This window comes from Phaethon aethereus (assembly GCF_964289735.1).
Source record: "Phaethon aethereus genome assembly, chromosome: Z".
Lineage (NCBI taxonomy): Eukaryota > Metazoa > Chordata > Aves > Phaethontiformes > Phaethontidae > Phaethon > Phaethon aethereus.
The window spans coordinates 28,752,301-28,768,910 of NC_138577.1; the positions used below are offsets into that span (position 1 = coordinate 28,752,301).

Consider the following 16,610-nt stretch of genomic DNA (forward strand, 5'->3'; position numbering starts at 1 on the left):
AGAGAGAAGAAAATTATTCCCTCTAGTGCCACTGCTTTCGTATGAGGAAGTGTATTATTATTCATTGAGATATACTGCCGTGTGACGTTTTAAAAGCACCTCAGTGAAGGTTATTGAGTTATATATAAAATCTACAATGAAATTAGACAACCTATGTAAATCAGTCTGTCATAATGTTTGCACTTTCTACTGAAAGATAAAGCAAATAAAAATCCATAGGAAAGCAAAAAGTACTCGGCATCCAGAGCAATTTACTAATTGGGAAAAGAACACTTATCCACATTGTGCCTTGTCAGCAGAAATTCCTCTCTGATTCCAGCAATTCAAAGCCAAAAGGGAAGGTTGAAGACATAGATTCAGGGTGTGTGTACGGGATTCTAAAATTAATTTTAATGCAACAGTATAGATATTTGATTAGTCTGCATGATTATAATTTCTTTTGGGACATTACTGCTTGCTAAATGCCATCACTTTGGGCAAGCCTTATGAAGTTGTCTTCCCTTTCACAATCCAACTGCGATACACTCATTGCTTGGCTAAGAAAGCTGCTTTGGATGCCAGCTAACTCACAACGCTGCTTTACTTGTCTTGAGGAGTGCCAGGGAGAAGTGCTTGCAAAGGCTGATTTTTAAGAACCTCTGAGCAGTCTCAGCAACCCTGGAGACGCGTGAGCACTTAACTCTTCTAAAAGACAAGCCCAGGAGACTAAGAATTCAATCTGTACCTCCACATAATGTTTAAGCATGTCAGGGCAGTAAAGAGCTGTTTCACAAAGTGGCTTATTTTGCACGTGTGTATAACTTCAGCCATTGCAAGCTTTCTGTTTTATTTGCCCTCATTCACCTCTACAGCATTTAAGTGCACTTCGTTCAATTTTTTTATTTCTACACCACTAGAAAGAGCTACTAAGAATGAAACATTCAGGACAGCTTTATATTCAGAACTAGCACTGCAAATGTTAAGATAGTCCTTACTCTTCTTTCTCAAGAATGTAAAATCGACATTTTGTTTCTGTGTCAAACAAACAAACAAAGCGAGCACAAATTTGACATCCAGCAATTTAAAATTTATTTGCTCTGATGCAAGTCTCCACATCACCTATTTTCTCCAGATTCAACAGCAATTATATTTTAATGTGTCCAAGTTTTCAGTAACTTAATCTGAGTAAACATAAAAATTGGGTAATTTTTGTGCCTTTTAATGTCTTGTTTGTTATGTAGGGTACAACTTACTCTCTATTTTTTTTTCTTAATACCCGGGTCAGTATTTTGAGAACAGACATGAAGTCTCCTCTTTAAAACATACTTCAAGAGCTTTACTTTCGTGGTAGAAAAGCTACAAATCACAAGGAGATGTTCTTCTTACCATAGTGAGGAATTATTGCCCAAGCCATTGCGGAAGCATAGATGCCGCCAATCATCCAAAACATACAGAGCCAACTCAGGTGTTCACCTCGTTTCTCCCGAGCTAGCACTTCCGAAAAATAGGAGAAGACTGTTGGCACAGCACCACCAATCCTAAAAGGGGATGTAGATCATGGATTAAGTGAGAGTGTAACAGGTAGTTGAAGTTTGAACAAGCCCATGGCCGCACTCATTGAAAACCCAAACCACAAGCAGCATTTCTGGCCAGAGTGTTTTTTCTCAAATTGTACCATGTATTGGGAAACTCTTGAGGAAACTTTCACAAGTTTGGACACAATTTTTGTCAAATATTTCCTTGAAAACTCTGTGTATAATTTGTTGTATTCAGTGATTCAAAGGGATTGTCAGTGTGCCAGCCACTGAAACAGAAACCAGCACAAAGGTTGACTTTCACCATCACAAAAATCCTGAAATCATGGCAGTCTACCGACAAGTGTCAAAACGTTGCTTTTAACTGAAAATATTAGTCATTTTCCCAAAGAATAATAGATATTTCTCTAAGTCTTACCTCCCATGCTTTAGGTAATCAAGAAGTGACTAAATGTCAACCATGTTACTAATATGGTTTATTTCACACATATTTAAAAAGATGTTCTATTCAGTTGCACTATGTGATTTGCTATTTTTTACTTAAATTTTTATGAAAAGTCTATGCAGTCATATTATATTCAGTTTTTCACATAGCAAAAATAAACACTCTCTAAAGGTTAGTTGGGAAAAAAAAGGGTTCAACTTGGGTTTACAAAAATTAAAGTAACTCAAATTATGTATAGTTTTCAGCACCAGCTTTTAGATCATCTTTTACTGTCTTTACCTCTTCATTACCAATGTAAGCTCTCAAATATTCCACAACGGGACAAGTCCTTGTGGAATTTCTTTTTCTTCATGAAGAAAATACCTGTGAATCTTGAAGAGATATTCTCACATACAAGACTACATACTTTAGTATCTTGCATGGTTTGCAGTTTTAACTGACTTTTAAAGATTCAAAAAAATTTTAAAGATTGCAAAAGCAAAAAGAAGGAAGCTTGAAACAGATTAAAACAAATGTGATGGGGAAGCCCTGCTGCCTCAGTGGTGCTATGGACTCGGGGCTCTCCAGTTCCCAAGGTAAAAATGGATTACAGCTATGATTTCTTGCCTTCAGGGCTCAGGCACAGCTTTGAATTGCACTCCCACAATATTGCCCAAATTCAGTACTCATTGATCTAATTAGAGATCTTTTTCTAATGTTGAAAATTCACTAGCAGAGCCAGAAACAAGGTCTTCCTCTTTCCCGCCTAAGCTGGAAAGTGCTGACGATGAGTTATAGGTGCCCACTTTTAAGAAGACCTACATTAATAGATTGCTCATGGCATGTAGGACAGTATCATTCATGCGGTAACGCCTTCCCTAAAGAATAATTTTTGGTAAGTGTTTTTTTCTCTGATGGCTTCTGCTCATTGAGAGAAGTACAGAGTGGTAAGTAAATACATATTTGGCAATTTTCCTTTCTATTATCCAATCTTTTCTACTAAATTTACAATTTTCTTAATTTCATATGTCTTTTCATGAAGTACAGAATCCTCTCTTTATTTTATAATGCAGTTACTATCGTAGCAAATATAGCCTGAAACCATCTGTGAGCACAATTAATAATAAATCACACTTAACACTTTAATAGTTCTCCTATTGCAAATTGCTTGAAAACATTCTCTGTAACAGGTTCATTTCAGTCAGATACACTCTGTTGCTTATGAAATTCAAGATTCAGCATATAAGCCTCTTGAAATCTCCCTTAAATATCCTAGGCTGGAATACTGATGAAGTGGGTCTTGTGGAGAATTTCCAACCGGCGGAGTAAGACACGCATCTGTAGGTCATAAAAATGTCTGTGGGATGATGGTTTAGGAAATGGGTGGACGTTTCAAGTGGAAAGAATGTACCCTATCTTAATGTCATAAAATGTACAGAGATCCTGGCCAAAGGCAGAAGAAAAAGCATCTCCTGCCTGTCAGCATGAACCAACTGTACCGTGGAGGATGGGGAAGCTGATGCTGCTTTAGCGTTTAAAACTGAACCAGGTGAGTTGACTCACATGCTATGTCCTAAATGTCCTCCAAGGCTACAGAAGAACCATTGTCTGTGCTAACCAATTTAATAGGGAAACTTTTCTAACAAATAGAACTTTTAGACATGTAAGAGGAATTTTGGAGCCAGAAACCAAAATGATTATTTACGATATGAAAATAAACATAAAAAATTAATCAGGTTTGAAAAAAAATTTTTTTTTCTGTTTCATCTGCTGTGATTAAGTTGACGTTTCCCATGAGTACACCAACAGGCTAAGAAAAGCTTAGAAGTCCAGATACTATGCTCACATGGATTAAACAGTGAAAATAATTTGTCTACTGTCTAAAGGAGAAAAAAAGGATGTATTTTTCATCATATAGACAACATCTGCTATTCAGAGTCGTAGGTCTCTGTTTCACAGCAACTGTGTAGTAAAGTTTGTCATGCACTTCTTCGCACCTTAAATGTGTTAATGGAAAACTTACTTCTCAGCTGGTTAAATTCTTCCTTCTGGCCGCATGTAAGTGCAGAGTGATACTACTAGAAGCTTTTAGGCTCCCGGTACCTAAAAAGCTCTTCTGTTGTCACTAATGCAAAGCTATTACAATGACTAAAAAGGTTAATCAACAGCTGAAATGGAGGAAAGAGGAGAGAGATGGAGAGGAGGCAACCTGCTGCAGAAGACTCTTTTTTTTTGCTCTTATGATGGACAACGTCAGGGTGGCAGTAGCCAGGCCTCTACTCCCTAAAACTTGCTCCCAAATGCAGAGCAAGTGATAGCAGAAAGGGAGAGCAGGAAGAGCTACAGCTGCTACCACAACAAACAACAATGAGGAAACTCCTTAAAAACTGTGTGGACCTAGAGAACATTTTCAAGGAGCAAAGAAATTTCTGTTTGACTCTTGCAGAAGTTTTAACGGTACCACAGCAATTTACTGTTACAGAATTAATGTGGTATCTGTTATGCTGAACATTGCTAGCAGAAGCATAAACTACCTCTCAAATATTTGGGCAATAGAAGATCAGAGCAACTCTGACTTCTTCCATTACTCTCTTCTGAGGGTCTTTCACATACTTTAGCAGCTATTGCACATTATGAATTAATTCATCAAATGTTCATATAAAAACCCCTCACCATTTCATCCAATAGCTGCAAGGAAGAATGCACTTTCTATAGTCAAAACAATCTTAGGCTAGATCCCACCTCCACTTACACTCATATAAGCCCTTAATAATTCAGTGACTCCAGATGAGCCCTTCCATATTTACATGGAAGGAACAGAATTTGATCTTCAGCATTTTTGTATTACAAGTTTGAAAGCAGACTGCCACTTTGGTATCCTACCAACATGGTGTGGAATAGGTGGTGGCATGCACAGGAAGGAATTCCTAATAAAATCGAAGGCAGAGTTGCCACTGATTTTAAAGTACAAAGACTTCATATTTTGTTTTATGGGAAATGCAAACACTATTTTCCCCCAGGATACAGTATGAAGTCTGCTTCTGGCAATTATTTGGTTTCATGCAGTGGGCTGTTTACTCTTACTGTGTTTATAAATTATATGGCTCATCCTCATTTGTAGAAAAGAATTTGATACATGAAACTAGTCTTCCCTTCACGTCTGCATGTGCAGATGAAAAGCCTGTAAAAACTGTGCTGACTTGAGAAAAATGTTTATTATAAAAGATGGGAAGGATTTTAGCTTTCTTAAATACAAATGATTCAAGCAAACCGAAGTTTTTAAATATTATCTGTTATTCATATATGTTATTTCTTCACTCATCACAGCTAACATAGTGGACATAAACTTGTTATCCACAGATAATGGAGGGGAGTTCATGTGTTGCTTCATGAAGAGTCACAAAGCATCTACGAGGTGCAGCTATATTGTATGTACAAATTAACTATTCAGGTTTTTTATACCTTTACAGGAAAATTCTGTAGTCTGAACATTTTTTTAAAAGATTAAAAAACCACAGGTCTAAACCTCCGGGTTGATGATCACGAGTGATAACTGTCTCCAGAATAACAGATTCTGTAATGAGGCAGTCTAATACCAGCAAGAGGTAAAACTTTGTTAAACTTGGCTCAAGACCATAAAATAATCTCTCTCAATCCATAAAAATCAGCCTCCACACCTAAACCAACAGGATGCATTCCTTCAGCCTTGTCTTTTTTAAAAAATATGTAGGAATATATGCAAGAACAACACTTAATAAACAGCAGGACCCATTTTTTAATGCACATATTGCTCCGTATGTGGAAAGAATGGCACAAATATAAATCAAAAGAATGACAAATGTCAGTCATTTTCAGGTTTTTTTTTCATCTTCTGCAATAAACCCCATCAGAAGTAGGCAGAGGAAGAGCAGAATGAGTAATTTTTTGTTATTTTCTCAGAAACACGTAATTCAGTTGGAAGGAAATACCAATTAATCAGCATATTGTCACCCTTTTTGATGAAAAAGATGAGACAGTTTTGGAGTCTTATGGGTTATTTATGTTTGGAGAACAATTAACGACTGAACATGTTATTTGATGCCCCAGATTCTTATTTTACTCTTACTTTTTACTGTTTTTTTTCAGGATTATGTTCTTAATATCTTTCTAGCTACATTTTTAGGTTTTGGCTACTTCTTTCTGTCTGCTTTTGCTCACGTGCAGACTCATATACAAAGAGTCCTCCACTGTCTGGTACCTATGCCCTGGTATTTAGTGTCTAGTTAAAGCCATCTCCTACACAGCTCAGCTTCCACTCAGCATGCATATGGCATGTGTTTTGGGTGGTAGGTCATATTTGCTCACTTCTGTTACTTCAAAAAAAGAGTTGTACTGTTTCTTCTATTTATTCACAAAGAAAGGTGGCTCCTTATCCAACATTTTGATGCCATTTTTTTAAATTTTCAATTAAAAAAGAACAACAGTTATTTAGGGGGAAATGAAAATACAGAAATAAGCAACTGATCTAATCCCACTTTTCAGCAACAGAAGGTTCAATTTCTGACCCCAGAATATAATCCAAACTGAAAGCTATACTTTTAAAATGTTATTTCTGTACACTCTCTCTTCATGTTTGCTCTGTGAGATTATGGGGACGGGGAAAACAAAAGGAGATTTAGTTGATGCACCCTAGGAGAGTAGAATTCAATGAAACAAACAATAACCTAAGGTACGTTTGCGTTTTCTTTGTCACTAAGAAAGATGATAAATGTCTGCTAATCTACCTTCAGAGCTGTGATCTGTCACAACAGATTTTGGCAACTGCACAGTGTGACAGCTGAGATGAAAACATTTCGATGAGGCATTTGGGAACCTCTGGCTTCAAATCTGCCTTTGTTCATTTGCAGATTCACTAGCCAAAGGGACTTGAAATGCAAAAGCATACAAGGAATAGAGATAATCAGGAAAAAAACCCTTATAGAATACTAAATGCACCAGGCAGGATGGTGTTCTTCTGAATATCTTGTCATCTTCTCTTTCAAACTTGGACAACATACAGACTAAAAATAAAGGTAGTGTCTGTGTGAGATGGCATTTGCAAGTTGTCACCTTGCCATTTGCAATTCGTTAAGAAGTGATAGAGCTTAAAACACAGGTTCAGTGCTACACTGCTGAGATTTGGATACAGCCCACCACGCTTTGTCCTTCTGTCCAACTGCACCTACTTTGCCCTCTTCTTATTAACAGTTCTCTACCCCCACTACCACAAGTGTCATTAAAAAACGTATGTTTTCTTTTAAGAACTGCCATTAGACTGGCAAAATATCTGTGTGAGCATCTAGATTGACTGGTTCTTCTTGAGAACTGGTGGATAAAGCCCTACAAAACTGCAGCACGCTCTAGACTAAGATTTGCTGATCATACTACCCATATTTAAATACAAGTGCTTCTTCGGACTATGTATACTAGAGAAGTTGTCTTTCAGGTACACATATGGCCTGTATGCTATTAATAGCAAGACAGCCCATGTGATAAAGACTCATGTGATTATTTACTGAACTCTCAGTAATGTCAGTTTGGATGGAAGCTAAACTGATGAGAAATAATTCATTCCCTGAAGTTACCCAACACCATTTAAAAAAATGAAGTCAAATTTGATGTCAAATTCAAGCATCTAATTGCAAAGAATTTGCCTGCAGTACTTTGCTCATCTGGGTATGTCAGATAAATTGCTTTCAGACCTGCCAGTATTGGTAATCACAAAATCATTGTTTATGAACACTTTCTTTTGCAGATTTTCTTCTTCTTTTTTATTGCTCTTTTCGAGTTTGTACTTTTTCTTGTGATTGTTTTCTGTCATGTAGGCTCTCTACCTTATTTACATGTTTCTCTTCTCCAGTATTTCTCTCCCATTTGTATAATTTTTCCTTTCCTCATAAGAATGCTGTCCTCCTTCTCACAGTCTTAGGAAAGGCCACTTGCCTCCCAACTGTTCCAAATTTACATTAGTCAACTTTTACCCACAGCTAAAGCTGCAAAGGCTGGATCAAAGCTGTTTGGAAAGCTCAGACCTTGCCAGCTGCTTCCTTGGCTTGACTGAGAAGCATGTCTACCCTTTTGGCATACGCTATCAGCTTTGAAGCCAGTCACCTGCAGAGCTCTTCATTAGCTCGCAGTGTAAAAACACTGATAGCCGTGGGTGGGAGACAGCTGGGAGCTGGAGAGGAATTAGAGGCAGTAGTATTACAGCCTTTTGAGTGTGAGAGGACACAAGGTGTTCCATGAGAAAGAAGTGGAGCAAGTGGGTATGAAGAGGTAAAAGATGAATACAACATGATACTAAATACTGATGACACACAATTATAAAAGCAGCCTGGTTATCTAGATCTGAGGTTCCTGAAGACAACTCCTTGTGTAGGCTAGCCATCTTGTGCAATGTCCACATGGTCCATATCTCTGCCGGAACACTTTTACAGTTGTTATGCATATGGACTGCTTGCATATCCTTCCAGTCTTGGCCATTAAGAGAAGGACGGTATACAACACTACACATAATGTATAAAGCAGTGGTAAAAGTCAGCGTGGGTGAATTTGCACAGGCAATCACCTCAAAACTGCTAGTGACAAGAAACTTCATCCACAGATTTGGATTTTTGCTAACTGCTGATTCCTCACAAGACTGTGAAGGACTTGAGAAAAGATCTAAATGATGATTTCAGCGCTACTACACCAGCACTCTTTGGTAGATGCCAGTAATGTGGAAGGAGTACTGCAGGTAGCTGTAGAGGTATTTTCTGAGGAAGGGTTAAGCAAGCTGTCTGAAGGTGAGTGTCAGATTTAATGATGTATAGTATAAAGTCTTCTGGAAAAGAAGCACTATATGATAGTACATCTCAAGAGACTCTCATTCACAAGGGGCAATGGGCAGGGAAAAGGCTTCTTAATAGCTTTTAGTTACCTAAGTTAACCACATCTAAGCTGTATTTCCTAGTATTTCTGAGGGTTTGGAGAAGAAATTTGGCCAAACTGGCAATTTTGGCAAATTAGAAGAAATCTCTGTAGTCTGGACATAATGTCAGGTTTGTAAAATAGAACACATTTATTTAGCATTTTTTTTTACTTTGCTCATTAAAAAAAATCAGTTTCATCTGGGAGCAAACATATGAGGTTATCTAAAGAATTTCTAAACTGTAGTTCATCTCAGTATATTTATTTCAGCTAGCTTTTATGCATAAAAACTTTGATTAGTTTTAGAAATAACACTTGGGCTGGGTAATCATGATACATTTTCCCAAATTGTATCACATTTGGTTATTTCGAAGCAACCAAAATGAAATTTGCTGGGATAATACAAATACATGAGCACACTTTTAAGCACCTTTTTCTAAATTGAGTTGTTATACTTAGAACAACTGCATCTAAAATTATCTAAAAGTATACAAAATAGTAAACCAATAGCTTAGATTAAATAAATACAATTTTTTTTTTGTAGAGGTTAGATAAAATTCTCTAGCTGAGAATAATACTTCACAGTGTCAGTGTTGAATAAGCAACAACTCCAGTTCCATTCAAGTTAGCAGCAATGTTATGAGTCATGTTCTGGTATTAGAGAAACCTTCCTTTGAAAATTTCAAAGACAGATGTAACAAGGTGCTTTTTGATGATAAATCTTCGCACATTCCCGCAGTGACTAATGATGGGTACAGCTCACAGTTTCTTGTGTAGGTCTTTTTACTTGGTAGGAAGCCATGTCAAAAGCCCTCCTAGATCTTTATCAGGCTTTTGGATTCAATTTCCTTTTGAGTTTTGATTTTGGATTAATCAATGGAAGAATCACAGTTATGATATTATTTTCCATAAAAGGATAAGATTTTGCAGACTGTCCAACATTTCTTTATTCTTTTCACTAGCTTAAGTTCACCTTTCAGATTTTCATATCCCTTAATGCCCTCTACCCAGCAATATCTTAATATTATTTATAATGTTTGGTATTCCAAATCACGTTTTTACATGCTAAATTTTTACTAGTTTTACATTTTTCAGAAGAGATTTTTCTCCCTGAGCAGTTTACTTCTATAAACACATTTTGACTGCAAGAGAATGTGAGAAGAACCTGTTTTATAGTATTTTTTATAAAGAAAATCTTCTATTAGATACTGGTTTTATTTTTCATGCTTCTTAATCTAGTTTTTATATTACCTAGAAGATAACAGACCAGTTTAAACTCTATACACCTAAATGATTTCATATCTTTTGAATACTTAATATTTTATTGACTTTTAATTACATTAAATTGTCCAGATAACTCTGTGCTCTTTCAGAAAGCTCTTCTCCAATCTGAGCAACAATACTATTTTGCCTTTAAAACATATAATTCTGTTCTTTGCTTAAAGTTATTCCTGTTTCGTATTTGGGCTCTTCACACAAAAGTACTGGAACAAAGACTCTTCCCTTCATAACAGAGATATATATTCAGTGTCTCTCAGTAAGAAAAGGGAAGTGACATCTACTGTCGAGAGAAAGGACCTCTAAAACGAGGAGAGATTATAAAGAGAAATGAAATTGAATTTCTATTCTTATTCAACTGACACAACTTCTTTTTCAAGCAAGACATGTGGTGTAGTAAAAAATGCAATAAATGTTCAAGACTAAATTCAAACCCTTTAAGCAAATGTCCTGTCATATCGCAAGAAGATACGGCCTCAAAGCGGGTGCAAATACTTGGGAGTTCTTCAATGAGCGATGCCAAAAAGAGTTCGCCTTCTAGCACAGCAGCTGATGCAAAGTATCTGGAAACAGAGACCTGTAACATGTATGCTCTAACAGTGGGTATATTTGTGCTCAGATATTTAAAAAATTTTACTTCGCTGCCTCTGCAGCTGGAACGTTCTAGCCTCTCCCTTCTCTCATGGTGCTTGGCATATGATGTGTCTGTTGCAGTTACAGCTGCCCTCAACAGAAGATGATATCCAAAACGTGACCAAAAAACAGAGGAAAGGCAGATGTGACACAAATACCATCTAGAATATTGCTTTTAAGTAAAAGTGAGCCTTCTCCAAGAGCGAGTGAGCAGATGAAAAAGAAGGGCTCCAAACACGAAAACTCTGGTGTAAAAATTGTGTCATCACAAGCAAACAGTGAAAACAGAAAAAGGAAGAGCTTTCCCTCATCTTGAGAGTATGAAGCACAGATTCAGTTCTAGAAACCTCGTGGCTTTTCCGATGAAAATCTGATACCAGCTGACGGAGGTTACTGTGGGGAGAAATCAGGTCTTTGAAGAAAACAGCAAACCTGAGCCAGTCATGAATTTTTCTCTGGAGTAATTGCTATGAGGAATGACTCTGCAGCTCATGCTGTCTTGTTTTTTGTTTGTTTGGGGTGTGTGTTAAAAATGTAGTACATGGTGGCAAATTATCTATCATCTACTCATGCAGCTGCCAAAGATGAGGTAGGAGGACTTTGGACATAGTGGGGACCCACACAGAGGTGTAAGATACAGTTACGAAGGGCTTGCTCTTTCAAAGACTGTTCATCACAAGCAGGGCACACAATGGAAAATGGTTCACAATCCAGGGAATCTATATAATTTTTTTACCTCATCTATCTCAGGGTATATACTCATCTACCATCCATAAAGCTACTGCTACAGGTGTGGAGGACACCCTCCAGGCAAGTTTGGCATGAGGCATTAAAAATACATATTTTGCCATATGCCCCAAAAAGGGACAATCTGGGTGAAAGCCAACAGTTTCATAAATACATCCAACAAAAGAAAAACTTTGTGGCACAAGGGTCCAGTACCACCCTCATGAACTGGGCAGGCTAAGCAGCAATACAAGAAGTTTCTGAACTTTGACAGGATCATGGAAAAGTGACAGTGTCATGCAACATGATCAATGTTTCTCTATGGAGAGACAAAACAGAGCACCTAGAACAGACAGTGACCTATGATATGAAAAACACGTGAAGAAGCTGGATGGGATTTTTTGTTTTGTTTTTGTAAGTTTTTTTTAAAGAATTAGAACTGTTGCCATTTCCTTTTGATGTCTTTTAGAGTCATATCTGACAATTTGGTGACAGACTAAGGAGATTCTTCTAGCAAGAGGACTCCTCACATGTCCTTCCTCTTTCCCACTGCCCTTCCAATTCCCTTTCCTAAATCAGTTTAATAGTACGTAGTGCTATGGCAATTTCTTTTTGGTACAAGTGTCCAGCCCTACCCTACTTCAGACCAGTTCAAAGGGCTTCTAAAACTGCAAACATCACACAAGAGTGTTAGTGCACCAAGGCTACATGAACTACAGTCAACAAACCATACAGGCAGTGGACTTCATGTGCAAGGCTGAGCATACTGAGCTCTCACCAGCTCCTGCCTGTTCAGCATCCTAAAGATTGATAGTGGCCTGAATGGGAATTGTAACTGGGAGTTTTGATCTGAATCAAGCAATTACCAGAAGTGTTAAGCTAACTGCTCTGCAGAGCAGCGCTCTTTATTATCCAAGGGTGCAGTAAAGGTAGAAGCTTTCTTACAGTAATTTACTTGTGTATCTCAATCTCTTCTCATGTAGGTTTAAAATGATAAACTTAATCGACCATTACCGATATCTTAAACCTTTCCAACAACGGAGAAGTTATTTAAATGAAAAGTAAATCAAATACAGGGCCACAACCACCATTCTCTGGAGAGAGCAATAACATTTGGCACACCGTAGGGCCCCATTTTGAATTTGACAATCTTGACTGCAATGGTATTATAAACAATATTATGCACAGAAAGACATTAGAAACTTTACAAATATTACTGAAATCTTACAGTACGCCTGTGAGGAGGGTAATGTTTTGCTGACTGAACAAGCAATACATAGAGAAGGTGAGGCATAAAAGAGTTAAGCAAGTTGATCAAGTTCACAAAGCAAGTCTGTTGCAAAATAAGAACAGAATTCAATCTCACAATTTGCAGTCTGCGTCTTTTCCCTAAAGTCATTATTCTTCCCCCTTCAGGTTTTTAGTTAGGAGTGTTGTAGCTATCTTGTTTAATTCTTAATTGATACAGACTATATTTTGACATTAAATAATGTGCTTTTTCAAACAGGAAAGTTTTATTAACGCACAGAATTATTTAAATGAAGAAAACCAGAGGAGCTTACCCAAATCCAGAAAACAAGCGACAGAAGAGGAAGAAGCCATAGCCCTGGACAAATGATGAAAGGAAGGCAAAAAATCCATTGACAGACATGCATATCAGGAGTGACTGTCTCCTTCCCACCTTGTCTGCCAAGCCTCCCCAGAAGAATGCCCCCACCATCATCCCAAGGTACACTATGCTACCTGCAACACACAAAAAAAAGATGTTTTATGAGCTACATAACTGACCACAATTGACCACACCAAAAATAGTTGATCTTCTATACTTATGAAACAAACAGTATAGCGATTAATTTCTCCTTTCACAGTGAATAGAAATTATATGCATAGATTTGCAAATGTCCCTAGGGAGAATAGATTCCATACTTGTTACCAGACATACTGAAGCTTAATATAACTATTAAACAAAGTGCCTCTAGCTAAAACAATTAAATAACAGGCAAATAAGACTGAATGGGAAAAAGAATGCCACTATTTCCTCAGTGATAAACTGTATTTATGTTAAATACTGCAAAAAATTGTAACTTCCCCTACAGAAACAAGAACATTTCTAGACTATAAGCAGTCCTGTAGGGGATTATCACTGGGAGTAAGATGTGCTAAGTCTAAAGGAAACTGATTATGAAACAGACACTTTCCATCTGAGATCTATAGAATCAAAGATGTCCAGCTTGATTGTTGGGTTTTTTTCCCCTACTTCCAGTGTACTGCTTTATTTAAAAGGCACTGTCTTGTATACGGAAAAGCTCTGGAATGCTTTGGGGTTGTTCTCTTTCAAAGAATTTTGAACAGATACACTACAGTTTAGCTACATACATTAAAATGACATAGGGAAAAGTTATTTTGGGGTGATTTTTTTTTTTTTTTTTTTTTTGCGTTAGTGTTTTCAAGGTGAAGTACTTTCCAAAGAAAGGTAAGTTGAAATATTTAACACTCTGGCCATTCACATCTTAGCATACTACACATTATTTCCTTTCCAGGGACAAACCTTCTGTGGGACATTTGGCGAAGGTGCACAACACACTGAGCAGACTGTCAGAAGAAAAAGTAGTTGCCAAGCTTTAGACAGAACCAACCAGATTTTTATTTTGTTTGATACATGTATTACTCTTTTTCCACCTACTTTCTTGTTGAACTTCCCAGATTGGGTTTTATCTACCTAGCAGTTGCTACCATCTTATACATCTACTACAGAGCAGGAATGAACTATAAAGTAGCTGGAAGCAGCTAAAATACTAGCAATCCTTGTCCTGTGTCTCTTCTCGATCAGCCACAGGAAGGGACAAATGCCCCAGCAGCTCTGCTGGGTTTTAATCGCTGTTGTATAAAATTCTGGTCTCCCAAAGAAACACCTCTGTCCTGCAGAAGGTAGCTGGAAGGGAAAGCTGAAAGAAATACCTAAGTGCTTGGTCTTCATTAACTGCATATTAACATAGAGGTCACTCATCAGTATTTTCATGCTTGGAATTCCAGATGTTAACATCTGAAGTGCTGATACCTGCAGGGTCTCATGCACCCCAAAATGTCCCTGTTCCCCTTCATGTTCTGTACAAGTAGTTTCCACTGCTGCTTCCTTATGAGATACTGTTTTAAAACATTTGATAGAACACACACTGTGTTAAATGTGTTTTAGCAAGTTAGTTAAATTTTGGTTAGGTGTGTATGCTGTTTTTATCAAGGCTCTTTGCCACAGATTGTAACCCAATACTAGCAAATCAGACTTTTCTGCAGCTGCCTTTTCAGCCAACCCAAAATAAGAACAGGATATTTCTAGGCCTTCTCCATGAGGCCCTCAGGACAAGATGACAAATCCATTGCTGCTCATGACAGAATCATTAACTATCTCTTTACGTAAGCAAGACCAACAACCTCTTTAAGAACAACAGTTAAATGTCTTCTCAAAAAAACTTTTGTCAATGGACATCTAGCTACTACTGGGATCTTGGTCTTTCACCAAAGGATATTAATGAGAAAGTAGGTAAGTCCAGAATTTGCAGAATTCCTAATATATCTTTGTTCTCTTTCATCTTAGTCCAGGAAGGACACAGACACTACAATATTCTTGTTGGTTTAGAGGTGTTTAGCAACAGACCTTTATCAGGTAGCTCCTTCATTCTGATCGGAAATTTTTATTCCAATAATTGAGATTGCCCCAAGAATGCACACACAGCTCGTACATTTTCTGGTCCTAAAGAGATGAAGCTTGTTGAGTGGCTTACCATATTTGCTCAACTGCTTTAAGAAAGATCTCTTCTGTGGGCAAGGTTACTGTACCATGGTGCAGGTAGACCAGTACTCACAAGCAGTGTGGAAACTCCATCCAGCAGAGCTGGTGCTTGCTTGTCAATATTAGTTGAAAGAACTTAGCAAAAATAGTTTAAAATAGTTGCATTGCCAGCAGACTGATTTTAAAGAGCCAAATTAAATGGTTAATTTTTCTTTCACACATAAACGTTGGGCTTTCCCAGTCAACACTCAAATATTAGAAATACTCAGAGAAGACCAATCAAATTGTTTTGTATTTCTTTACATAGATAACTTTGAAATATTTTATGCAAATAATCTTTATTTTACCAAGCAACTACTTTCTTGTGATGCACAGAAATATCAAAGCACTATGAATGACGAAAGAAAAAAGTTTCCAAGCCTTGAGAGTTTAAAAATGTTAACCTTGCTTTCTGATGACAAGTCCTTTGGTCATTGTACTGTGCTTTGGCCTCTCTTATACCCATATAATTCTCCTGAAGAGCATTCAAAAGATGCTGCTAAAATTAATATTCTCCTCCCATCAATAAACGGCTATAAATAAGCTTTTCCCTGAGCTGCACCATTAGCTTATTCTTTCCCATTATATTAACTTCAGATTTTTTCCTAATTGCCTTGCAGACCCACCACAAACCCTCTCCCCCACCAAAGAGCCACCTGTCTCTCATCCTGAACCTACTGCAGCTACCAATGATACCTGTATCAAGTGTATTTTTCTGTCTGTCTTCTTTTTCATATTTTCTGTGTTTCTCTATACAGAACATAACCCTGCCTGCAGCCCATAAAGAAAGCCCCCTTCCTCTCAACTTTCAAATCATTCCTTAAGATCCTTCCCCCCCTGCAGCAATATTCACAATGTCATAGAAGTGACAAATGGCAAAGGAGAACTCTAACTATGAACAGTTAAAATAGCTGAACAACCACCTAACAAATGCAACCAACCAATGACATCAGATTATCATTTTACCCTTCATCATCCCTTCCTTTTCAATCTTTGTAGCTCCTGTTTGTTAAGCCATGCCACTGGTCAGAACATAAATCTCATGAAGAAAACAGAATAAATTTTGTACACTTTCCATAAATCATATATTACATTTTGCATAAATTTATATATATAAAAATTAAATATCCTGTTGTTGGTCAGACCTTGCTCCCTTTTCTCATTACCTTTAAAAATTGGTCATCAAAACAATAATTGTATGGATGTGCATATATGTATACAGATTTTAATTTAGCATCTCATCCTGATGGTAGTATTCTCTTTTTGAGCGCTACTACTGATC

General features: G+C 37.3%; 1 protein-coding gene across 1 annotated transcript in view; it reads right to left on the reverse strand.

The window, feature by feature from the left end:
- SV2C (synaptic vesicle glycoprotein 2C) overlaps positions 1–16,610 on the reverse strand; it is a gene marked incomplete at both ends in the record, with an annotated part of 77,861 nt that overhangs the window by 41,911 nt on the left and 19,340 nt on the right. The window contains 2 exons of the mRNA XM_082013208.1: positions 1,366–1,517; positions 13,065–13,241. Of these exons, the coding sequence (XP_081869334.1) occupies positions 1,366–1,517; positions 13,065–13,241 (329 nt within the window). The remainder of the gene's footprint in view (positions 1–1,365; positions 1,518–13,064; positions 13,242–16,610) is intronic.